The 26,146-nt window shown below is 43.9% G+C and overlaps 1 protein-coding gene across 1 annotated transcript in view; it reads left to right on the top strand.

Moving 5' to 3' along the window:
• noa1 (nitric oxide associated 1) overlaps positions 1-16,813 on the top strand; it is a 38,118-nt gene extending 21,305 nt beyond the window's left edge. The window contains exons 4-7 of the mRNA XM_068030395.1: positions 1,972-2,103; positions 9,363-9,479; positions 12,224-12,341; positions 15,864-16,813. Of these exons, the coding sequence (XP_067886496.1) occupies positions 1,972-2,103; positions 9,363-9,479; positions 12,224-12,341; positions 15,864-16,075 (579 nt within the window). The 3' untranslated portion in view covers positions 16,076-16,813. The remainder of the gene's footprint in view (positions 1-1,971; positions 2,104-9,362; positions 9,480-12,223; positions 12,342-15,863) is intronic.
• Positions 16,814-26,146: the final 9,333 nt, after the last annotated feature.

Raw genomic sequence — 26,146 nt, 5'->3', positions numbered from 1 at the left:
TTGTTCATGTCCTTGGGACTCTCCAAAGTGCCTCATGGCCAGTGAATTACTTCTGAAATGTCACTAACTGTGGCAATGGTTTTACAAATAACAAGATCCCACGAAGAGACAATTTAAATGATCATCGTCTGATTTGATGATGTTGGTTGAAGAATGTATATTGCAAGGATGAGAAATTTCTGCCGTTGGCTTCTTTCCAACCTTTCCTGCTTAAACACGGTGCTGTTACTTGCCAACAGCAGCATCGCGCAGTGGCGATGACCGTCCCTTCTATTCTCATTGGATGGTGTCCGCCCTAGATAATCCAATCAGCATGGGAATCTGGCAGCAGCGGGAGCGAATTGATCAGTTGCAATGTCAATCTGGGTCTTGGCAGCAAATGCTCATGTTTATGCCCATGTAACTATCCTATTTGCTGGTTTGAACTGTTTGGATGTTGTGGGTCTGGGAGTTTAGAAAAGGCTGTTAGCACGTCATTTTTATTGATGATAAATCCTAAATTTGAACACCAAGATCTGTTGGTATCAGCAACTTCAAATGCATGCATATTAATAAGATTTCTGACTTAAACTTTGTGCAGGTTTGTAAGGATCCCTGGACCATGCAATGCCTTGCAGAAAGTCATGTCTTCGTGTTTATTAAATCAATCTCTCATGTTTTTGGTGGAGGAATGCCGTTTCTTGCCTTTTATTTGAAAAATTAGAAGTAATTGAAACCAATCACGAGTGATTTGTTATGTTAGAAGCAATGTTTTATTGATGTGGCCAGGTGAGGAGGGGGTCACAGTTGCCCCTCTTGCCCTTCCTCTTATTTGACTGCAACAGGGTTTATTCCTTTTTAAACCGTGGTTGTACATACCACCTTGGTGAGTGTTTAACCTTTTCCCTTTAATGTGATTGTGAATGAACCAATCAAGCAGGTTTTCTTGAGTTCAAACAAGAAAGAGGTAAGTTTATAATACTACTCAAGCTAAACCTGATCTAAAAAATAACTTTTAAAAAATGCGCTAGACATTCACGTACACATTCACATGAGGATCTCACCCACACAAATAGATTACCAAGTGGAAAGTAGGTTTTTTGGTTAAAATCCAAAATAAATAAAAGTTAAATACACAATCTGAGGTTGGATGATTCGGTGGTCTTCCAGCTTGAAGTCTTTGGCTGGTCAAAGTGCACTTTGTGGCTGGCTCAGGGTTTTCTTGGAGGCAGTCTTATAGGTGTCTCTCTTCACCTGGTCTCTGTAGCAGTCTGTAGGCTTGGAGGGTCCACAGCTGCAGGCTGTTTTCAAACTTGATGTTTTCTGGAGAGAGAGAAAGAAAGGGAGGCACGTGGTCTTTTTGCTGCTGGACACTCAGTTACTGCTTGTCTCTGTGTAACAAAACTCCCAGTTTTTTTTTTCAGAGATGGACAGATGGTCACATGACTGCCTTAGTGTATTCTCTGGAACCTTCTAATGAGATACAAGGTTCAGAATTGGCTCCATAGGCCCCAGGATGCCAATATTTACACTTGGAGGGGTTTGCTCTATCAAAGTTAATGTGTCAGGATTGCCTTGACTGCCATGTTAATGAAGGAGTCTTAGGTAATAGTTACTTTGCGCAAGCCAATGTTCTGGATCCACGCGGTCTCTGACTTCTGCCTCCATTTGGAGGCCTTGGAATGTGCCGAGGTGTTTCAGGTGCAAATTGTGGTGGTCATCTTGGCTGCCAGTTTTTTTTTAAAGTTAACTGTAGGATTTTCTCCGTTAATCCAATGTAGGTTTCCAACCAATTAATTAATACCTCTCATTTGGCATATCGTGTTTCCTTGATAATGACCATTCTTTTAATAGATAAATTAATTGAAGCTGCCGAAAGAAGTAAGAACAACCAACAAACAGCTTTGTAGTGAGGTCCACAAGAATTTTTTTTTTGTCTTGGAAGTGGAACTTCACTGCAAGTCCCTCATTTAACTCTGATATGTTTTGCAGATTTTAAATCTACTTACGGATCAAGAACTGAAGGTTGTCATGCCATCATCAGGTATCCTTCCCAGGACTTATGTACTGCAGCCTGGAATGGTGCTATTTCTGGGTGCCCTCGGTCGCATAGACTTTCTGAAGGTACAGATCGAGCAATCTCAATGGACCAACAACAACTTGCATTTATATAGCACCCATAAAGTAGTAAAATATCCTAAGGCACTTGGCACTTGTTTTCAATCAAAATTTGACACAACTATTAAATATGGGCTGAAGGGGCGATTATGGCCTACTCCCTGCTTCTATCAGTCCCATTTTAATGTTCGTATTTTTAAGGGACTTTTTTTAAATGTTGAAGTGAAGTGTATTGTTGCTTAAGATGGTGTTCAATTTTAAAAACTAGGTGGCTTTCTTTATAAAAGAGCTCAATCAATTTACTGATAACTCATCGATTGATGAGTTGCTATTTTATGGCATACTTTCTTTCCTCTATCTCTGCACACACCCACCCTCACATGAAATTACTAATAAATTGTGTGCTGCGCTAAGGAGACTCAACTGACTTTTATATAGATCTAGTGGGCGGCACAGTGGCGCAGTGGTTAGCACCGCAGCCTCACAGTTCCAGCGACCCGGGTTCAATTCTGGGTACTGCCTGTGTGGAGTTTGCAAGTTCTCCCTGTGTCTGCGTGGGTTTCCTCCGGGTGCTCCGGTTTCCTCCCACATGCCAAAGACTTGCAGGTTGATAGGTTAATTGGCCATTATAAATTGCCCCTAGTATAGGTAGGTGGTAGGGAAATATAGGGACAGGTGGGGATGTGGTAGGAATATGGGATTAGTGTAGGATTAGTATAAAATGGGTGGTTGATGGTCGGCACAGACTCGGTGGGCCGAAGGGCCTGTTTCAGTGCTGTATCTCTAAACTAAACTAAACTAGTGGATTACAAATGGGATGCTAAAATTAGATTAGATGTGTGATAAATTAAACAACAGTTTGGAAGGAGAACCTCCTTAACGTAAAAGCATCATGGGGTAATTTACAGAACGGGTATTTATGGGAAATAGGTTTAAGGATGGGTGTAAATTAAGTCAGAATGCAGCATAGTTTGTGAGGTGTTCACTAATGTGTAGATTTTGTTATTGGTATATTTACCTTGTATATAAAGACCTGTTGCTATATTCTGATTTTAGTCAACAATTCTGCTCAAAATTAATGGCATCGTGGAATGCTTTATCAGCTTTTATATTTGTCTTTTAAAAACTATTTATACAAGCAATAATGCACACTTTCCAGTGTAGACAGATGCAAGATGTGCATTCGCAAGTATTCTGTTTTAATAACTTTCAGCAGTCTAAGCTGGGTGATATTTTTTAATTTGGGAGAGGACGGTAGTGATGGGAAGAGAAATAGGTTCACTGGTATGTAGACTCAGATCAAAAGTCGTCTTCTCCTTTTATTCTGTTTATATTCAAGATTTAACCAGATTCAATTGACAGCAAACCAAAAAAAAAATACATTATAAGGCAAGTACAAAGTAAAGTATTGCATGCTGGAACTCTGAAACAAAAGCAGATGAGACGGAAACACAGCCGCTCAGTCAGCATCTTTGGAGAGAATAGTTGGTGTTTTGCGTTCTCGTCCTTCAGAAATAAGAGTCGAGCAGCACATTAATAAAGTTAGAAAGGGAGAACCAAACAGACAAACACGTGGAGGAAATATCGATGGAATAGTTGTTGGATGATGTAACAGATTGTCTCAGTTTAAATATTAAAGCAAGAAGTGGACAAATAAAATACTGCAGGTGTTGGAAATCTGAAAATATAATCAGAAAAAGCTGAAAATACACAGCAGGTTAGGCAGCATCTGTGGAGAAACAGCAGTTGGCATTTCAGGCTTTAGGTTCTTCAGAGTAGCATTAAAAAAAGGAGCACGAGGGAAAGCAGGAAGCAAGGAAGAGACAACAAAAGAAAAATAGAATGGCCTTTGAAATACTTGGGTGGGGGGGCGGGGAATGGGAGACCATTAAATGGCAGACATGGTATTAATAGACAAAAGGAGGCTTAATGAGGGAGATCCAAAAAATAAGTACATCAAGGCACAGAGAGTTTGAATAATTAGAAGGCTAGAAAGAAAGGGAAGCAAAATAAACCAGCAAGATGGACAAGTTGAGTGACGTGGGAAGAAATGAAGAAAGTAATTAACTAATTAATAAGTAGAGTAACTAAACCAGAGGGAGGAGATTACTGTATTTAGACAGCATTTAATATTTATTGTAGAAATCTAGCACTAGGGACCACATAGTGAAGTGTATCATAATTTAGTAAGGATTTAATAAGTATTTTATATCAATTAACTAATTAGTGATAGAAATGTCAGTTAGAGGGGTGAAGTGCTTCACCTGTGAGATGTGGGACATCCGTGACGCTTCCAGCGTTCTGGGCGACTACATCTGCAGGAAGTGTACCCAGTTGCAGCTCCTCACAGACCGCATGGATCGGTTGGAGCGGCAACTGGATGCACTTAGGAGCATGCAGGTGGCGGAAAGCGCCATAGACAGGAGTTTTAGAGAAGTGCTTACACCCAAGGTGCAGGCAGATAGATGGGTGACTGCTAGAAGGGCAGGCAGTCCGTGCAGGAATCCCCTGTGGCTATCCCCCTCTCTAACAAGTATACCATTTTGGATACTGTTGGGGGGAATGGCCTATCAGGGGAAAACAGCAGCAGCCAGACAGTGGCACCACGGCTGGCACTGTTCAGCAGGGAGGGACAAAGCGCAGAAGAGCAATAGTTATAGGGGACTCTATAGTCAGGGGCACAGATAGACGCTTCTGTGGACGTGAAAGAGACTCCAGGAAGGTACGTTGCCTCCCTGGTGCCAGGGTCAAGGATGTCTCTGAACGGACAGAGGGCATTCTGAAGGGGGAGGGTGAACAGCCAGAGGTTGTGGTACACTTCGGTACCAACGACATAGGCAGGAAGAGTGATGAGGTCCTGCAGGGGGAGTTAGGTAGTAAGTTTAAAAAAAAAAAAAAAAAACAGGACCTCTAGGGTTGTAATCTCTGGATTACTCCCTGTGCCACGTGCCAGTGAGGCTAGAAATAGGAAGATAGTGCAGCTAAACATGTGGCTGAGCAGCTGGTGTAGAAGGGAGGGTTTCAGATATCTGGACCACTGGGCTCTCTTCAGGGACAGATGGGACCTGTACAAGAAGGACGGGTTGCATCTAAACTGGAAGGGCGCTAATATCCTGGCTGCAAGGTTTGCTAGCGTCACTCGGGAGGGTTTAAACTAGTGTGGCAGGGGGGTGGGAACCAGAGCAGTAGGACAGCTAGTGAAGTAAATGAGGAGGACATAGTAAATAAGGCCAGTAGGACTAAGAGGAAGAGCAGGCAGGGAGATGTTGCTGAGCACAGCGGGACTGGTGGTCTGAAGTGCATTTGTTTCAATGCGAGAATTATAACAGGTAAGGCAGATGAACAGAGAGCTTGGATTAGTACTTGGAACTATGATGCTATTACAGAGACTTGGTTGAGGGAAGGGCAGGATTGGCAGCTAAATGTTCCAGGCTTTAGAAGCTTCAGGCGGGATAGAGGGGGATGTAAAAGGGGTGGGGGAGTTGCATTACTGGTTAAGGGGAATATCACAGCTGTACTGCAGGAGGACACCTCAGAGAGGTCATGCGGCGAGGCAATATGGGTGGAGCTCAGGAATAGGAAGGGTGCAGTCACGATGTTGGGGGTTTACTACAGGCCTCCCAACAGCCAGCGGGAGGTAGAGGAGCAGATATGTAGACAGATTTTGGAAAGATGTAAAGGTAACAGGGTTGTAGTGGTGGGTGATTTTAACTTCCCCAATATTGACTGGGACTCACTTAGTGCTAGGGGCTTGGATGGGGCAGAATTTGTGAGGAGCATCCAGGAGGGCTTCTTGAAACAATATGTAGATAGTCCAACTAGGGATGGGGCCATTCTGGACCTGGTATTGGGGAATGAGCCCGGCCAGGTGGTCGAAGTTTCAGTAGGGGAGCATTTTGGGAACAGTGACCATAATTCCGTAAGTTTTAAGGTACTTGTGGATAAGGATAAGAGTAGTCCTCGGGTGAAGGTGCTAAATTGGGGGAAGGCTAATTATAACAGTATTAGGCAGGAACTGAAGAATTTAGATTGGGGGCGGCTGTTTCAGGGTAAATCAACATCTAACGTGGGAGTCTTTCAAACGTCAGCTGATTAGAATCCAGGACCAGCATGTTCCTGTGAGGAAGAAAGACAAGTTTGGCAAGTTTCAGGAAGCTTGGATAACACGGGATATTGTGAGCCTAGTCAAAAAGAAAAAGGAAGCATTTGTAAGGGCTGGAAGGCTAGGAACAGATGAAGCACTTGAGGAATATAAAGACAGTAGGAAGGAACTTAAGCAAGGAGTTAGGAGGGCTAAAAGGGGTCATGAAAAGTCATTGGCAAACAGGATTAAGGAAAATCCCAAGGCTTTTTATACATATATAAAGAGCAAGAGGATAACCAGGGAAAGGGTTGGCCCATTCGAGGACAGAGATGGGAATCTATGTGTGGAGCCAGAGGAAATGGGTGAGGTGCTAAATGAGTACTTTGCATCAGTATTCACCAAGGAGAAGGACTTGGTGGATGATGAGCCTAGGGAAGGGAGTGCAGATAGTCTCAGTCATCTCATTATCAAAAAGGAGGAGGTGTTGGGTGTCTTGCAAAGCATTAAGGTAGATAAGTCCCCCAGGGCCTGATGGGATCTACCCTAGAATACTGAGGGAGGCAAGGGAAGAAATTGCTGGGGCCGTGACAGAAATCTTTGCATCCTCATTGGCTACAGGTGAGGTCCCAGAGGACTGGAGAATAGTCAATGTTGTTCCTTTGTTTAAGAAGGGTGGCAAGGATAATCCAGGAAATTATAGGCCGGTGAGCCTTACGTCAGTGGTAGGGAAACTATTAGAGAGGATTCTTCGGGACAGGATTTACTCCCATTTGGAAACAAACGAACTTATTAGCGAGAGACAGCATGATTTTGTGAAGGGGAGGTCGTGTCTTACTAATTTGAGTTTTTTGAGGAAGTGACGAAGATGACTGATGAGGGAAGGGCGGTGGATGTTGTCTATATGGACTTTAGTAAAGCCTTTGACAAGGTCCCGCATGGCAGACTGGTGCAAAAGGTGAAATCACACGGGATCAGAGGTGAGCTGGCAAGATGGATACAGAACTGGCTCAGTCACAGAAGACAGAGGGTAACAGTGGATGGGTGTTTTTCTGAATGGAGGGATGTGACTAGTGGTGTTCCGCAGGGATCAGTGCTGGGACCTTTGCTGTTTGTAGTATTTATAAATGATTTGGAGGAAAATGTAGCTGGTCTGATTCGTAAGTTTGCGGACGACACAAAGGTTGGTGAAGTTGCGGATAATGATGAGGATTGTCAGAGGATACAGCAGGATATAGATCGGTTGGAGACTTGGGCGGAGAAATGGCAGATGGAGTTTAATCCGGACAAATGTGAGATAAAGCATTTTGGAAGGTCTAATGCAGGTGGGAGGTACACAGTAAATGGAAGAACCCTTAGGAGTATTGACAGACAGAGAGATCTGGGCTTACAGGTCCACAGGTCACTGAAAGTGGCAACACATGTGGATAAGGTAGTCAAGAAGGCATACGGCATGCTTGCCTTCATCGGTCGGGGCATAGAGTATAAAAATTGGCAAGTCTTGTTGCAGCTGTACAGAACCTTAGTTAGGCCACACTTAGAATATTGCATGCAATTCTGGTCGCCACACTACCAGAAGGACATGGAGGCTTTGGAGAGGGTACAGAGGAGGTTTACCAGGATGTTGCCTGGTCTGGAGGGCATTAGCTATGAGGAGAGGTTGGAAAAATTCGGATTGTTTTCACTGGAACGACGAAGGTGGAGGAGCGACATGATAGAGGTTTACAAAGTTATGAGCGGCATGGACAGAGTGGATAGTCAGATGCTTTTTCCCAGGGTGGAAGAGTCAGTTACTAGGGGGCATAGGTTTAAGGTGCGAGGTGAGTGTCTGGAACTTGCTGCCAGGGGAGGTGGTGGAAGCAGATACGATAGCGACGTTTAAGAGACATCTTGACAAATATATGAATAGGAAGGGAATAGAGGGAAACGGGCCCCGGAAGTGCAGAAGGTGTTAGTTTTGGCAGGCATCAAGATCGGCGCAGGCTTGGAGGGCCGAATGGCCTATTCCTGTGCTGTACTGTTCTTTGTTCTTTGTACACAGACCACCCCATCAGTAGTGTTCTGATGAGGGTGCCCATCCAAGTACCAACCTGCTCTCTTTCCCCTGCCTATCCCCAGAAATACCAGCACATCTATCATGTGTTCCCATCACAAGACTAAAGGAGAAAATGGGAGCTGTGATTAAGGTTTGTAACTAACTACAATGCTAAGGTCAGAGGGCTGTAAAGCGTAAAGATAAGGTGCTGTTCCTCGAGCTTAAGTTGAGCTTCACTGGACAACGACAAAGGCCAAAGACGGAGAGCAGAGTGGGAATGAGATGGAGAATTGAATTGGCAAGTGAGAAGGACCTCAGGGTCACAGTTGTAGACAGAACAGAGTTGTTCAGCAGAGTAGTCATCTAACCTGTGGTTTCCCTGGGTAAGGAAATGGATAAGAAACTAAGGTGGTGTGAATACCTGAGGAAAAGGTGTAAACATGGGAGAGAAATAAATACAATGAGAAATACTACCAAAGTACAGTGAGTCTGCCAACTCTGAAAAGAGAAACAACAAATTAACAAGACACTAATACAGGTTCTAAAAGCTACTTTCGGTACAAATAAGCTCTTTCTATTGCTATAAATGTAATATTTCAATTCTTGGTTTGGAATAATGCTGAAAGTGATTCTTGGAGAAAGTGAGAATTCAACAGATGTTTGAGATTGCTGCTGCATCTTTGCTGTGTTTAATTTTAGCCTAAATAACACAGTTACATGGCTCGAAGAGAAATTATTTTTACGTCAAACAGGAGCTGTGTGTTTGATTCAGTATTTGATCTTGCCCTGTTTGTTTCTGTACACTAAAGTAGCTAGGAGTCTTCTCAGGGTCATAGTGCTAGGTATGTTACCTGCTTAAAAATATTAATTGTGGGAAGTAATATAGGGATAAAACAGCCACATTTTCAGGTTTAATATATTGAAATTTGAGCTCCCTTTCCCCATGTTCAATATTCTGCATTGGCTGACACAGGTGCACTTAGTTCTGGCTAAGGGCTGACACCTAAAATCCAATTCATCTGTTCTCTCCACAGATACTGCCTGACCTGCTGAATGTTTCAAGCATTCTGTTTTTGTATTGGATTTGAAGCATCGGTAGTTTAACATTTTTTAAACATTGTTTTGAGACATTTTCATTGCATTATGCAGGGAGAAAAATCGGCCTGGTTTTCTGTTGTTGCTTCCAACCAGCTTCCAGTCCACATTACGAGTCTTGATAAAGCAGATTCAATCTACCAGAAGCATGCTGGAAAAGAATTACTTGGGGTAGGCCATTATTCTATATCAGAGTTCAGGAAAAAGTTGCAGTGTGTGTACAGTTGAAATTTGAATGGGTAACTTTATGATAGACCAGTGTCTGTTTTGGACTTACAGTATATGAATATGGCCAAAATGTCATCCTGTAATTTGCCTGTTGTTCTGATAGGATTTTTAGTTGTGTTGAATACAAGTTCAAGTAATGCAGTTCTGGGCTGGAATTTCAAGCCATGAAAATACATGCGCAGAAATAAATTTTAACCATGTTTAACTTTTTTTTTTCCCCCAAAAGATGTATTCCATATTACAAATTTAATGAAGAATAAGAAAAGTTGCAATTCAGGCAAAATTAATACAGAAGCATTTCAAAAAAGCATGAGCTTTATTTTTTGTAAGGTATGCTTCCTGTTGGGCTTTCAGTTGTGATTTTATTAAATTTAAATGTCAGGTTAACTATATTCCTGTTTCTGATCAGTGGTATCTGAAATAATTATAATTGGTGCCTTTTTTCTACTTTTCACTTTGCTGATGGCTCTGACTTTTTGAGAGGGTACAATTCCATGAGTGCATCCTTTTTACCACTAAAGTACCACAAACGTTTCTGTCCATGTTGACAGGATATTGTACTGGCGTGAGAGTGGGAAGAGGAGACTTGAAATCGAGCATCTGAAGAGCACATACTTGCATTTGCAGCAGCGATCAGTTGATGATCTGGTGCAGGAACCCTGGCTGTTTTTCCCCCTTTCTTGTACTCCATTCCTGAATCCAGCATTTTGAGGCAATCTGTAACACCCCTGCTACCACTATGGTCGAGCTAAGCTAAATTGGCATAAACTGAAGATGGAGCCAAAGGCCTTCCTGGCCTTTATTACTTGTCTACTCACTGTTTAAGTGCACTGCACCATCAGAATAATAGAACCAGTTGTTTTGGAAATTCACTGCTCTAGATAAAGTAACCAGCCTGTGGATAATGGAAACGATATGTTCTAGGAATACTTTAAGCAGTCTTCATTTCAGATTACATCAGCTCTGCTTCATTAATAAAATGCCTTTGCAGGCTAGGTGTGAAAACCAAGGTGCCGTTTTCTGTGGGAGATTGGGTGTCAATCAGTGCATGAAGGACTGATAAATTACATTGAATTCTCTTAATAACAAATTCTGGTTATAGAATATTTTCCAATTCCACCACTGCAGGTCATTGGGGGAACCCTTAGCGAAAGAACTTTTATGTCCTCCGGATATCAGTGCCAGTGAAGTACTTTTGAAGTGGTCACTGTTATATAGGCAAATGCTGCAGCGGTCAGAAAGTCTCTCAAATAGCAATACAATAAATGACTAGTTTATCTGTTTTTGGATGTGCGAATTGAAGAATACGTGTTAGCTAGGTCACCAGGAGAGCTCCTCTTCTACTCAAAATGTGTCGTGGGATCTTTACATCCACCTGAACACACATAAGGGGCCTTGGTTTAACATCTCATCTGAAAGGCAACATTGCTAATAGTATAATGCTATTTCAGGTTATGTGCTGGATTAGGGCTTGAACCTCTACAACCTTGTGATTCAGTAGAGTTCGACCAAAGAGCCAAGCTGATGCTTGGGTTAAAAAATGAGACTGGTATCAGTGTGTCTTAGTCATTTGATATTGATGATGCAGTTGTGTGCGAAGGTAACTTCTTTACCATGTAGTTATTGCAGTAAGTTTGGAAGAATAATCGAAAATTAGTGGCGAATAACTAACTTACTATAGTTCAGTAATAAATCTTGGCATATGGAGTACATGTCACTAAGGAAAACGAGTAGAGGCTGACAAGTGAAGAATGACAGCAGCTTTGCTGATCTGCACTGAACTTAGGTTGTTAAAACTAAAAACCATGAAGTGGTTAGGTTAGTGACTCCAAGAAGTGATTTCAGGCCTCCATCAAAGTGCTGAAGTTACTGAAGTTATTGTTTAGGCCAGAGGGTCACAGGGTGCCGAGGAGAAAGATATGTACTGTTATTGAAGCTTCATTGAAACAGTGTATGAGGCCAATAAGTTAGTGTGGGAATGGGCAGATTGAATTGGCAAGCCACTGACAGCTCATAGTCACACTTGCATACAGAACTAAGGTGTCCAGCAAAATGATCACCTGATCTGTTTGTTTTCCCCAATGGAAAGTAGATTGTACAGTGAGCAGTGAATACAATATACTTGGTTGGAAGAAGTATATGGTGCCTCACATGGAAGAAGTGTTTGAAACCCTGCATAGTGACGTGGGAGATGAATCACCTGCATTCATATGGGAGGGTGACAAGGAAGGGGAGCTAGAGGTTCCTCTGTAAAGTGAGAACGGGTGCAGATAATGCGTTTGGGATCATGAATGAAGAGGCTGAGGGCACTGTCACCATTGAAGGAGGAGCAGCAGGTGGGGAACATGGGGTCAAGGAAGAAGCATGAGAAATGGGACAGATCCCATCCAGGGGGGAATTGTTAGCTGAGGAAAAAGGAATTTCAGAAGCTTGAGAGCCGAAAATAAATTCTTCAGGACAGATCCAACAGACAGGAACTGGGGGAAATGAATAGAGTCATTGGAAGAAGGGATCGTGGTACAGGCACAGCATGGCAAGAAGTCCTTTTGCAGTCTAGGATTTGTAAAGAGTCGAAAGCACTCCGTTTATACCAAACCAGCCTTCCATGTGACAGATCAAACCTGTATTCTATCAAGGATGCTGAAGTACTTACAAACTCTACTGACTTGTGTCCATATTTCTGCTAGGTTCCTATTGGCGGAGAGGAAAGGATGAAAGATTTCCCTCCCCTGGAATCTCAGGACATTGAGTTGGACGGAATTGGTACCCTTGAAGCTGTAGCTGACATAAAGCTCTCTTCAGCAGGTAGTATTCTTTAATTAATCCATTTTTGATGTAGACTGGAAGATTTGAGCTGAGAAAAGATTGGATAGGCTGGGGTGGTTTTTCTTGGAACAGAGGAGGCTGAGGGGTCACTTATTGGAGTTATGTAAAATTATGAGGGCCTAGATAGATTAAATAGGGGCTACCTATTTACTTTAACAGAGGGGTCAAAAACCAGGGGCATACATTTAAAATAATTTGTAGATGGATTAGAAGGGAGATAAGGAAACATTTTTCACCCAGAGGTTGGTAGGTATGTGGAACTCAATGCCTAAAGGGTGATAAAGGCAGAAACTCTGCCAACATTTTAAAAAGTACTTGAATCTGCACTTTAAGAACCATGACCCGCAGGGCTACCGATCCAGTGCAGGAATGTGGAATTAGGCTGGGTAGCTTTTCATCAGCGAGCACGGACGCGATGGGCCGAATGGGTTTCTTCTGTGTTGTAAATTTTCTTTGAATTCTATCATATGTTTAAGACAACAAGATCTGGAAATAGATGCACAGCTAGGCTTATCAACTCAATTCTATTGCAATATGCCAGGCTCATAAGTATATTTCTGACATTCGTAAAATAGATCTTGTGTATAGCATGCAGCACATAAATCTATAGCAGAAAGAAAAAAATTGTGTTCTATTCTCATTAGCCAAATAAAGATCCCACAGAAAATCTGCCATTTTTTTATTCGTGACCCAGCTGAAGATGTATCTGTACAAACAATTTAAAGTAAACCATTAAAATTGTTGTATCACTGCAAATAACTATTAACTTGCCTGTAAAATCAGCCACTGTATGTTAGAAATGCCTCGAGATGTTTCCCATCATAGGCCCAGCCTCTGATTCTGAAGTCTGGAGCTTGAGTTCTGCAGCATTTACCAAGACCCGAGTGTCCACCAAGGAGCAGATTCCCAAGTCCACCATTGTCACTCTGCATGTCACACTAGACAATGTTGCTGTCCTGGTGACCATTCCAAAAAAGCTCAAAGATGCTTCGTTATGCTTAATTTACTACAGTACTGGACAGAGGGTAGATGGCTGCTGCTGCTCTGAATAGCTATCTTAGTTCAGTCATCAGATTCATCTTGGCCTGCTCCTGAGGACCCCAGCATCTCAGATGCCAGTCTTCAGCCAATTCGATTCACTCCACGTGATGTCAAGAAACAGCTGAAGACGCTGGATACTGCAAAGGTATGAGCCCTGACAACATTCCGGCAATAGGATGGAAGACTTGTGCTCCAGAACTAGCTGCGCCCCTAGCCAAGCTGTTCCAGTACAGCTACAACACTGGCATCCACCTGACAATGTGGAAAATTGCCCAAGTATGTCCTGTACACACACAGCAGGACAAATCCAACCCAGTCAATTACCACCCCATCAGTCTACTCTCAATCATCAGCAAGGTGATGGAAGGCATCTTCGTCAGTGCTATTAAAGTGACAATTACTTAGCAATATCCTGCTCACTTATGCTCAGTTTGGGCTCCACAAGGCTGCTCAGTTCCTGAACAAAAGAGCTGAACTTGAAGTGAGGTGAGAGTGACTGCCTTTGATATCAAGGCAGCATTTGACCAAATGTGGCATCAAAGAACCCTAGCAGAACTGCAGTCAATGGGAATGAGGGGGAAAACTCTCCACTGGTTGGAGTCATGCTTAGCACAAAGGAAGATGGTTGTGGTTGTTGGAGGTCAATCGTCTCAGTCCCAGGACATCGCTGCAGGAGTTTCTCAGTAGTATCCTAGGCCCAGCCGCCTTCAGCTGCTTCATCAATGACCTTTCCTCTATCATAAGGTCAGAAGTGGGGATGCTCACTGCACAGTGTTCAGCACCATTCGTGACTCCTCAGATACTGAAGCAGTACCTGTCCATGTGCAACAAGACCTGGACAACATTCAGGCTTCAGCTGATAAGTGGCAAGTAACTCACGCCCCACAATGACCAGGCAATTACCATCTCCAATAGGAGAAAATCTAACTGTCTCCCCTTGATGATCATTGGCATTACAGTTGCTGAATACCCCAGACATCAATATCCTGGGTGTTACCATTGATCAGAAACTTAATTGGACCAGCCATACAAACACTGGCTACAAGAGCAGTTAGAGACTGGGAATTCAGAGGCAAGTAACTCCACCTGAATCCTCAAAGCCTGTCCACTATTAAGGCAGAAGTCAGCAGTGTGATGGAATATTCTCCACTTGCTTGGTTGAGTGCAGCTCCAACAATGCTGAAGAAGCTCGACACCATCCAAGACAAAGCAGCATCTTGATCACTCCTTTCACCTCAAACATTCACTGCCTCTGGCAGCAGTGTGTACCATCTACAAGATGCACTGCAGCAATTTATCAAGGCTTCTTCAACAGCACCTTCCAAACCCACGACCTCTACCACCTAGAAAGACAAGGACAGTTGACGCATGGGAACACCACCACCTGCAAGTTCCCCTGCAAGTAACACGCCATCCTGACTTGGAACTATATTGCCATTTCTTCACTGTTGCTCGGTCAAAGTCCTGAACCACTCTCCCCAACAGCACTGTGGGTGTACCTACACCACATGAACTGTAGTGATTCAAGAAGGTGGCTCACCACCGCCACTTCAAGGTTAGTTAGGAATGGGCAATAAATGCTGGCCTTGCCAGCAATGCCACCCCTCAAGAAAGTGAGGGGAAAAAAAAGTTGAATTTGTAATAAAAACAGAAAATGCTGAAATGCTCACGAGCAGCATCTGTGAAGAGTGAAATAGTTAATGTCTGTAATCTTTCAACTTGGAAAGTCAGACCTGGAGTTTCTTACCACAGATGCTGCCTGACCTACTATTTCCAGCATTTTCTGTCTTTTATTTCAGATTTTTCAGCATCCACAGTATTTTGCTTTTGTACTGTAGAATTTCTGCCCATCAGGGTAGCTAATGCTGCTGTTTGTGGAGGGGGGGGTGGGGGTGGGGGTGGTGGTGCAAGGAGTAAATGGTACTAATAACTCTTACTAGACAAGGGGAGAATGGATTGGTTTCTGTTACTCGAGTCTCTTCCACGTTTACTGTTGACTAGTTTCAGAGCTGCATTGGCAGAACCCTAGGGTTTGGTCATCTGTCCTTTTGATGTGGCATTTAGGGCTCGGGTGAGTGGGGTCCCTGAATAAATCTATTTTTGTAATATTTCTTGTGGATCAATTAATGTCCTAACTGTGCCCATTCTGAGCTCAGAGAAACATTAGATGGATTGGAGAACTTAAAGTTGAGAAATTGAAGACTCTACCGTGCCCCGCTTTTGAGTTGAGTGGACAAATTGAAATAACTGGTCAGATGTTATGGGGCTATTTGAGCAATGTATATTAGGTTCAAATGATTATTAACATAGATGAAGTGCTGTAATGTAGAGAATTCTAGTCAGCTGTACTGAATAATGACTTCAGTAACTTCAAACAGTAAGAAAACGCAGACACTCGGGTGCTTTGCAGAACTATTATAACAAATGTGAAACCTTTTGTGGTTACTTACCTTTCTTCAGGCTGGGTTGCAGTGACCGCTCATTCAGAGGATAAAATTCAGCTTCGCGCCTACACACCAGCAGGAATCGGCTTAATGGTTGAAAAACCACCTCTTCTGCCATTCATTGTCGATGTTAAAGGAGAACGAATAAGAAAAACCCCAGCCTATAAACTTAAAAAGCCATTACCCGTTGTGCAAAATCTGCGACCAGCCCCTGCATCCAAAACATAGCCTGCTAGAAGAAATTATGTGACCATTGTGTGTTTGTAATTAAATGTACACCAAAGACTGAGCTATTCTTTGATAACTCCCATTGTATATGTTAATCTGTCTTGCTGTGATTTTGTAAAGAAGTTTGGCTGCTTAATAATCACAAGTGAAGTTAATTCTCCTAATGCAGGATTCACTGATTTCCAGGTGGGATTTTAGGTGGAATCATACCTGAAAGCAGAAGAGTTTTATTTTTGAGTTGTACAGTATTGAGAATAAATTATGCACAGAATAATGTTTAGTGCATGGATTTGCTCATCTAAAACTGGTGAATAGGGCGACACAGTGCTCTTCAGATATTTAAACTTAGTACTAGCACCACATGAATCTGTTATATATTTTTAAAAAACTGCCCTCCATTTTATTAGTTAGCTCCTGTTCAGTGTTAACAGAACATTAATTCCCTGGCAAATACCTTTTGTAATTCCAAGAACTGAGTTCATGTAAGTTACAGCAAGAGGACTTTCCTATTTTGATTTTTCTTTCGCATTATACTTTAATGGGAAAGAGCAGAAAATAGTTTATAATATTTATATGATTAAAACTGTTTAACCGGCATGCAGATTACCAATCATTTTGCATTCATTTTTACTTGTATACGTAACCTGTATTGACACGTCGTGTTTGTAAAGTATGTACATAATGAAAATTGTACTGAGACTGCAGTGGCATTCACTGTAAGTAAAGCTGATGACTTTCGTGTGTTGCCTGGGTTTCTGCTCGATTACTGGTGTTGCCTCAAACACTCACCTGTGCATTTTATAAGGCATAACCTCTGTTCAGCACTTTCTCGATGCCACAGCTGCGAGTGACAGATCACCATGTGGGAAATGGTGAGCGTGTCCCATTTCTTTGTACTTTGTGGAACAGCATTGAATTATTGAATGGTACAGAATAGAAGATGGCTATTTGGCCCATTGTGTCCATATTGGCTTTTTGATTCAGCTATCCACTTAGTTTCACTCACCTGCTCTTATAGCTATGTCATTTTTTTTCCTTCAAGTATTTATCCAATTCCCTTTAAAATGTTACTTTTGAATCTGTTTCCACCACCTTTTCAGGCACTGCATTGCAGATCATCTTAACTCACTGTTTAAATGTTTTTTTTTCCTCATGTCACTTCTAGTTCTTTTGTCAAGCACCTGATGTATGTCCTCTGGTTACCAACTCTTCCCCTGTAAAGTTTCTCATTTATTGTCAAACCATTAATGATTACAAACATCTATTGAATCACTTCCTATCTCCTTCTTTGGATCTCTAATCAGGTAATTTCCCCATTATTTTGCACCTTTTTATAATTTGCCTGCCAATTTGTTTCTCTCTCATTTCCCACTCTTCTGTGTTCTGCCGTATACTTTACAGTATACTTCTCTATTCCCTACTTCTGACCAAATAGATTCTGTATTTGACCCCTCACCTCCATCATCCCTTTCCAGTGCTATAACAGTTTCTTTGATCAATACTACCACCCCCTCCTTTTATTCCTTCCCTATCTTTCCTGAGTACCTTGTAGCCAGGAATACTGGACAGAATTTTGTGCGGCCGTTTAAAGCGGGAATGGTGGCAGCCAGAAATCCAGTATCATGACGATGATTACAGATTTTGTCAGTGGTAAAGCGTTTCAAATTGTAAAACACTTTAAATACATTAGCATTTCATTCATTGCAATTTAATGGGGATCTTAAGATTAAGTGGATGGTGGGCAGCACTCATATGTCTTCAGGTTCACAACTGGTGAAAGCTGGCAGCATAGGTAAGGCTTCAGTGCCATGACCAGCACTGCATGGGGTTGCAGAGGCCATTTTCAGACTGCAGTGCTCTGTGATCTGAAAAGAGGGTTAGGTGTTCTTCAAGGTGGGGCAGGGACTCTGCTGAGAGGTGCTGGGTCTTGGGGGCTCTGTGAGGGGGGAGGGGTTTGGGTTTCAGTGGCTGTCTCTGGTGGGCACTGAGGACCATCAGGAGTCTGCCAGCAGAAGTAACAGAACTTCACTTGCCAGGGCAGTGTCATTTTTGCAGCGACAGCACTCTGTAGGCCCACTGGTCACATGGTATGGGTCTCATTCACCCTGATTTTTGGACCCATGTGGCACCTCCAATGGAGGGAGGGCCAAGATGCAGTTGCACCTGCCCATGAAGCTCCACACCGAGAGCAGTAGCAGCCAGCTATATCAAGAAGGGCCCGTATGCGCCAGAGAGTGTGTACCAGACTTGGATCAGCTACCTCTAAATGTCAAAGCGGCATTGTTAGTGAAGAGTACACCTCTCCAGGGAGGCCATCACCTTCTGCAGGACAAGTTGCAACCTATGGGATTCAGGGGTCACCCTATGCCAGTGACCCTGAAGATCACTGTGGAACTAAATTTTTTTTAAGTGTTTCATTCTAGAGCTCCACCAGACACGCGTGGGGTCACCCAGGCAGCAGCCCACAACTGCATAAAGGAGATTAACAATGCCCTGTTCAAGAGGGCCAGCGACTATGTGCACTACCGGACTGACCCTGACAGTAGGCCAAGAGGGCCATCAGATTTGGGACTATTACTGGATTTCCCCAGGTGCAAGGTGTGATAGACTGCATGTGTCCAGCAAGGATGCAATGGGCCAGCCAGTTGCCATTCAACTGGAATGTGACCACTGAAGGCATTTCCTACAGGTATGTGCCCTCTTCCAAATCTGTGGGATCTGTCAATGGAGGAAGTCATCCGCTCACATGCCTGAGACATCGCAGTAGATATGACATGGTGGACTCCCCCATCATCTGCTCATGTTTGCGCATGGCCTCTGGCATCTCACCAGTTGTTGCCTTACCTCCCCCTGCAACACCAGCATGCCCTGTGCTGTCAACACCAGAGGCCTGTCATCAGCCTAAGGCTCAGCATAGGCCTGGCCACCTACAGTCCTCCAACTGTCAGTGGCCTCGGCTGTCTCAGCCTCAGCTAGCTGCTCAGGCATGTATGCGGTGCTCTCACCAGCTTGTGACCCTGATTCTACAGCAGAGCAGAAACCCACCGAGGTGAAAGTATCTGCGCAGGTGTAAGGTGCAGGAGAGTCAAGTATTTGAGTGCAGCATTTGAGTGCTCCTCTTCAGAGGTGTATGTCTGTCCACCTTCTGGCTGAGTCTCCTACGGATGCTAACCTGCATGAGAGAACAGAAATATGTGTGGGTTAGGCTGTGCAGATCTTGGCATGCCAATCATATGTGATGTGGGTCTCCAGAAGTGATCGGTACGTCGATGGAAGGCAATCCTCACGCTTTTGCACGGAGACTCCAGTATCTCCATCTGATATGGCATGGACACCCTGTGTCCAAACCCTCTTCCTCGGTCGTGGTGAGAGGCCGAAGATCCGGAATGCCTCCGTTTGGGCTGTCTTATTCCAGTTGTGGGTCCTCTTGTCCTGCAAGAGGAAAGATGAAGAAGGTCATACTTCATAGAGAGATGAATATAACAGTTCTGTGAGTGTCGGCCCCTCATCCCCTACTAGATTTTCACATGTAGTTCATGCTGTCATCCACTCTCAAGTGAGTTAATGGCAGTGAGCTGTGAAAGAAGGTGGCCTGTGGTCGAGATACAGCCGTGCATCTGCCAGTATGAGGTGATACCTAACCCCCTCTGCCCTCCCCATGGTAGTGCCACCCTTCTCATGCTTCACTTCCTCCTATGTAGCCACTTGCAATCACTAAAAAAAGAGAGGTATGGAGCCTTAGCAGAAAGAAAGAGGTCGTTGAACCTCTTGCGGCACTGTACCTACTTGCAGGGTGTGACCTCATGGCTGGTGACCTCCCCAGCTATCACCACCCAGGCTTGCTTGGTCAGGTGGGAGGATCTGTTCTTGCCATTACTGGGGAAAGAGGACCTCCCTCCTTTCCCTTGCAACCTGGAAGAGAATCTGGAAGGAGGCATCACTAAAACATGGGGCCACCCTATGTGTCTTGGCTCGGCCATCCTGTGGGGTCCGCCTCGCAGAGTTGGGTATCCAGAGTCAAGGCAAAATGGGTCTCAGTTTGGAGCAGCTAGCAGCAAATGAATGCTAGGAAGCAATGCAAGCAGGGCTGGAAGAGCTTTAAATATGGTGCCAGCATCTGCTCCGGAGTCATCTGATGCCGTAATTGTGTCTCACTTCCTGCTCATCCCACCCCCTAACAGCTGCGTGATTGGGGAGACCATATCTCCACTATGCAAAATGGCTGCCTGCTGCATGATCACGGTGGGGCGGCCACCCATGTGACAAATGAGAATGGCGCCCATTTCTCGGCCTGCTGCTGGGACCAGCAGCGGGCTCACTAATTCAGTTCATGGTGCCAGGACACATTAAGCATCCTGGAGTTTCAGCATGAAGGGTCATCAACCTGAAACATTACTTCTGTTGCTCTCGCCATATATGCTGCTAGACCTGCTGAGTAATTGCAACTTTTTCTGTTTTTAGTTCAGATTTCCGGCATCTGCAGTATTTTGCTTTTGTATCAGATTAGATTAGAGATACAGCACTGAAACAGGCCCTTCGGCCCACCGAGTCTGTGCCGACCATCAACCACCCATTTATACTAATCCTACACTAATCCCATATTCCTACCAAACATCCCCACCTGTCTCTATATTTCCCTACCACCTACCTATACCAGTGACAATTTTATATAATGGACAATTTACCTACCAACCTGCAAGTCTTTTTTGGCTTGTGGGAGGAAACCGGAGCACCCGGAGAAAACCCACGCAGACACAGGGAGAACTTGCAAACTCCACACAGGCAGTACCCAGAATCGAACCCTGGTCCCTGCAGCTGTGAGGCTGCAGTGCTAACCACTGCGCCACTGTGCCGCCCTTTCAGGTTAATCTTTAGTTTGATAATAGACTAGCATTACTGTAGCTGCACAAACTCTGGAATAGCTACTTAAAATGCTGTGTTTATGCCATTTCTCCAGAGTTTTTGTAGCTCTTTCACTGGAGCTACAGTGGATAAGAGGGAGAACCCCCACCACCCTGCCCCCCAGCCCGCAGAAATTGATCCACTTAATTTTAAAATGTTGTTCTCTTTGCAATTCAAGTTCACTTTAGCAACTTCCCTTTATAGACATGACAACTTCTGTATGGCTGCCTTCAAGTCTCTCCCAAAAAGAACAAATCCAACTTTATTAAGCTTTCCTCACAGCCTTGATTCCTGATATCATGTATGACTTCTGTTACTCTAAGCTGCTCTTTCTCAAAGGCAGTAATATTCTTCCCCCACTAATCATGACCAATGCTGGGTGCAATATCCATTTAATTTGAGTTCAATCTGAAACACAGTTCTTGCCAAGACATGTAATTACTTACTATTGTTTAAGTGCAAGCCATTTGGTTTTCCCAGAATCTTGTAACGGATAAGAGAGAGGCTTCCACATTTTTTTAAGAGGATTAACCTGTACAAACTGGATCACCCCCCAAAAAAAAGCATTTACTTAAATTCCAAATAACTTACAGTATAATAAATACAAACTGCCCTTTGAAACATGGATACTCACAAATTATGAACTGCAAACAACCTTAAGCACACTAGGTGCCTTCACACCTTAAAATATTCAGACATGCAAGTAATTGTGAGATGGCAGCGGGGAATAAAGGGCTTTTAATCATGGGAGGGTGGCCTGAAGTTGTGAGGGGTTGGGGGGTATTAAAATCACAGGGGCTATAGTTGAGGGGAGAAGATGACTGAAATAAATGGAGCCTGGGGCACTGGAATGGAGACCGGCGTATGAAAAAGCTGGGGTTTTGTTCCCCTAATAATGGACTTGCTTTAAAAATAGTTATGTGCTCCTTATGTGGGCTGAGGCTGTGGGTCATCTCATTTTAGTTCATTAACAGATAACTGGTAGGGAGATTGATCTTCTCGAGAAAAACGGAAAGGTGTTTAGACCCAATCGTTTTTCTATTTTATAATTATTTCCGTTTTCTAAATTTTTTAGCAGAAAGCAGGTGTCAGACTGCACTGTGGAATTAGTGATTGAAACAGAGATCATGTCAACATTTCTTCTTTCTTCTTTGGCCTCCTTATCTCGAGAGACAATGGGTAAGCGCCTGGAGGTGGTCAGTGATGTGTGGAGCAGCGCCTGGAGTGGCTATAAAGGCCAATTCTAGAGTGACAGGCTCTTCCACAGGTGCTGCAGAAAAATTTGTTTGTCGGGGCTGTTACACAGTTGGCTCTCCCCTTGCGCTTTTGTCTTTTTTCCTGCCAACTGCTAAGTCTCTTTGACTCGCCACACTTTAGCCCCGCCTTTATGACTGCCCGCCAGCTCTGGCGAACGCTGGCAACTGACTCCCACGACTTGTGATCAATGTCACAGGACTTCATGTCGCGTTTGCAGATGTCTTTGAAGCGGAGACATGGACGGCCGGTGGGTCTGATGCCAGTGGCGAGCTCACTGTACATGTGTCTTTGGGGATCCTGCCATCTTCCATGCGGCTCACATGGCCAAGCCATCTCAAGCGCCGCTGACTCAGTAGTGTGTATAAGCTGGGGATGTTGGCCGCCTCGAGGGCTTCTGTGTTGGAGATATAGTCCTGCCACCTGATGCCAAGTATTCTCCGGAGGCAGTGAAGATGGAATGAATTGAGACATCGCTCTTGGCTGACATACGTTGTCCAGGCCTCGCTGCCATAGAGCAAGGTACTGAGGACACAGGCTTGATACACTTGGACTTTTGTGTTCCGTGTCAGTGCGCCATTTTCCCGCACTCTCTTGGCCAGTCTGGACATAGCAGTGGAAGCCTTTCCCATGCGCTTGTTGATTTCTGCATCTAGAGACAGGTTACTGGTGATAGTTGAGCCTAGGTAGGTGAACTCTTGAACCACTTCCAGAGCGTGGTCGCCAATATTGATGGATGGAGCATTTCTGACGTCCTGCCCCATGCTGTTCGTTTTCGTCAACATTTAAGAATAGTTTAAATAGGTGGTTGAATGAAAGGGGATAAAAGGATATGGGAGCATGAGATCAGGACTATTGCCCATGTGGAGAATAGACTCCTTGGGCCAAACAGCCGCCTTTCGTGTTCTAACTTCTGTCAATGGAACAGCGGTAAAATATTTCCGTCGGTACTTTAAATTGTTCACAGATTCCAGTCAAGCAATACATGAGATTATTGTGGCTCTTTTTCATAGAGCCCTTTGCACAAGTATTTGATGTAAGGACACACGTTTGCACTCTGCATTTGTGTTTCATAGAAACATAGAAAAAAAGAGCAGGAGTAGGCCATTCGGCCCTTCGAGTCTGCTCCACCATTCATTATGATCGTGGCTGATCATCCAACTCAATAACCTGTTCCCGCTTTCCCTCCATATCCTTTGATCCCTTTCGCCTCAAGAGCTATATCTAACTCCTTCTTGAAAACATACAATGTTTTGGCCTCAACTGCTTTCTGTGGTAGCGAATTCCACAGGCTCACCACTCTCTGGGTGAAGACATTTCTCCTCATCTCAGTCCTGAAAGGTTTACCCCATATCCTTAGACTATGACCCCTGGTTCTGGATTCCCCCACCATCAGGAACATCCTTCCTGCATCTACCCTGTCAAGTTCTGTTAGAATTTTATAGGTTTCTGAGATCCCCCCTCACTCTTCTGAACTCCAGCGAATATAATCCTAACCGACTCAATCTCTCCTCATACATCAGTCCCGCCATCCCAGGAATCAGTCTGGTAAACCTTCGCTGCACTCCCTCTATAGCAAGAGCATCCTTCCTCAGATAAGGAGACCAAAACTGCACACAATATTCCAGGTGTAGCCTCACCAAGGCCCTGTATAATTGCAGCAAGACATCCCTGCTCCTGTACTTGAATCCTCTCACTGTGAAGGCCAACATACCATTTGCCTTTTTTACCGCCTGTTGTACCTGCATGCTTACCTTCAGCGACTGGTGTACGAGAACACCCAGATCTCGTTGCATATTCCCCTCTCTCAGTTAATAGCCGTTCAGATAATAATCTGCCTTCCTGTTTTTGCTACCAAAGTGGATAACCTCACATTTATCCACATTATACTGCATCTGCCATGCATTTGCCCACTCACTCAACTTGTCCAAATCACCCTGAAGCCTCTCTGCATCCTCTTCACAACTCACTCTCCCACCTAGTTTTGTGTCATCTGCAACTTTGGAGATATTACATTTAGTTCCCTCATTTATATCATTAGTATATATTGTGAATAGCTGGGGTCCTAGCACCGATCCCTGCGGTACCCCACTAGTCACTGCCTGCCATTCAGAAAAAGACTCATTTATCCCTACTCTATTTCCTGTCTGCCAACCAATTTTCTATCCATCGCAATACACTACCCCCAATTCCATGCGCTTTAATTTTACACGCTAATCTCTTATGTAGGACTTTGTCAAAAGCCTTCTGAAAGTCCAAATAAACCACATCCACTGGCTCCCCCTCAACAACTCTACTAGTTACATCCTCAAAGAATTCTAGTAGATTTGTCAAGCGTGATTTTGCTTTCGTAAATCCATGCTGACTCTGTCCGATTCTACCACTGCCCTCCAAGTGCTCTGCTATAAAATCTTTTATAATTGGGTGGTGCAGTGGTTAGCACTGCAACCTCACAGCTCCAGCAACCCAGATTCAGTTCTGGGTACTGCCTGTGCAGAGTTTGCAAGTTCTCCCTGTGATTGTGTGAGTTTCCACCTGGTGCTCTGGTTTCCTCCCAAAGCAGGTTGATAGGTAAATTGGCCATTGTAAATTGCCCCTAGTGTAGGTAGGTGGTAGGAGAATGGTGGGGATGTGGTAGGGAATATGGGATTAATGTAGGACTAGTATAAATGGGTGGTTGTTGGTCAGCATAGACTCAGTGGGCTGAAGGGCCTGTTTCAGTGCTGTATCTCTAAATAAAAAAAAATGGACTGTAGAATTTTCCCCACTACCGACGTCAGGCTGACTGGTCTATAATTCCCTGTTTTCTCTCTAGCTCCCTTTTTAAATAGTGCGGTCACATTAGCTACCCTCCAATCTGTAGGAACTGTTCCAGAGTCTATAGAATCTTGGAAGATGACCACCAATGCATCCATTATTTCTAGGACCACTTCCTTAAGTACTCTGGGATGTAGATTATCAGGCCCTGGGGATTTATTGGCCTTCAATCCCATCAATTTCCCCAACACCATTTCTCTACTAATACTGATTTCCTTCAGTTTCTCCCTCTCACTAAACCCTGTGTTCCCAGTTGATGTGACTGAATGAAAGAACTGGAGAAAGATCTCATGTTTGGCCATTGCATGCAGAACTGTCTCTCAAGACACATCAGGTGCGATGAAACATTTGGAGCACTGAGGCACTTAACTAAATTTCCTGCCTTGTATACCCAGAAATAGCGAGAAAATGCATCACCTGCCTCTTTTATGCGGGGTGGAGGCAGTCTCTCTGACCGCCTGCCTTTCTCGAGCACGTCCTTTTCCTGGAATAATTTTATTTCAGATTTCCAGCATTCGCAGTATTTTGCTTCTATCTTGTTTTCCTGGAGATGAATTCCGCACTGTCCACCGGTACTCCCAACCCAGACCACAACCAGTAGGCACCATGGGCCATTAACAGCATCATTCAGCATGACTGCGATTCTGATATAGTTTTATTGTGAGGCATTTGAGGTTGTGAAAGATGTTATATATATGCAATTCTTTTTTTCTTACCAGATTCTTGCCTGTGCCGTTTTGCTGACCCACTGCCCCTTGGATTTCCCAACCATCCTGCCTGCTCCTGCTCCCCACACACAAATCTCAGACATGACTCAGGAAGTAAACACAAGTTGCTTCAAGTGCATAATATGGCCCAGAATTTCCAGTGTGATTTACATTGCTGTTACACCTTTTTTTTAAAAATGTATCTAAGGCTGGCCTCCACAGGAAGATACAAAAAGGTTTCCTGGGTTTACTCATTTACATGCTTACTGATGGAAGGTTTGGTAAAACATCTGTGCAACTTTTGAAATGCATTGTTCATCCTCTGCTATTCACCAGAACACAGAAAGAAGGCGAGATAGGAACACTGCTTGGATCTTTCATTTCTCTCAAA

Source organism: Heterodontus francisci, chromosome 4 (genome assembly GCF_036365525.1).
Source record: "Heterodontus francisci isolate sHetFra1 chromosome 4, sHetFra1.hap1, whole genome shotgun sequence".
NCBI classification, from domain to species: Eukaryota; Metazoa; Chordata; class Chondrichthyes; order Heterodontiformes; family Heterodontidae; genus Heterodontus; species Heterodontus francisci.
This window is presented reverse-complemented; position numbering and strand designations above follow the sequence as displayed.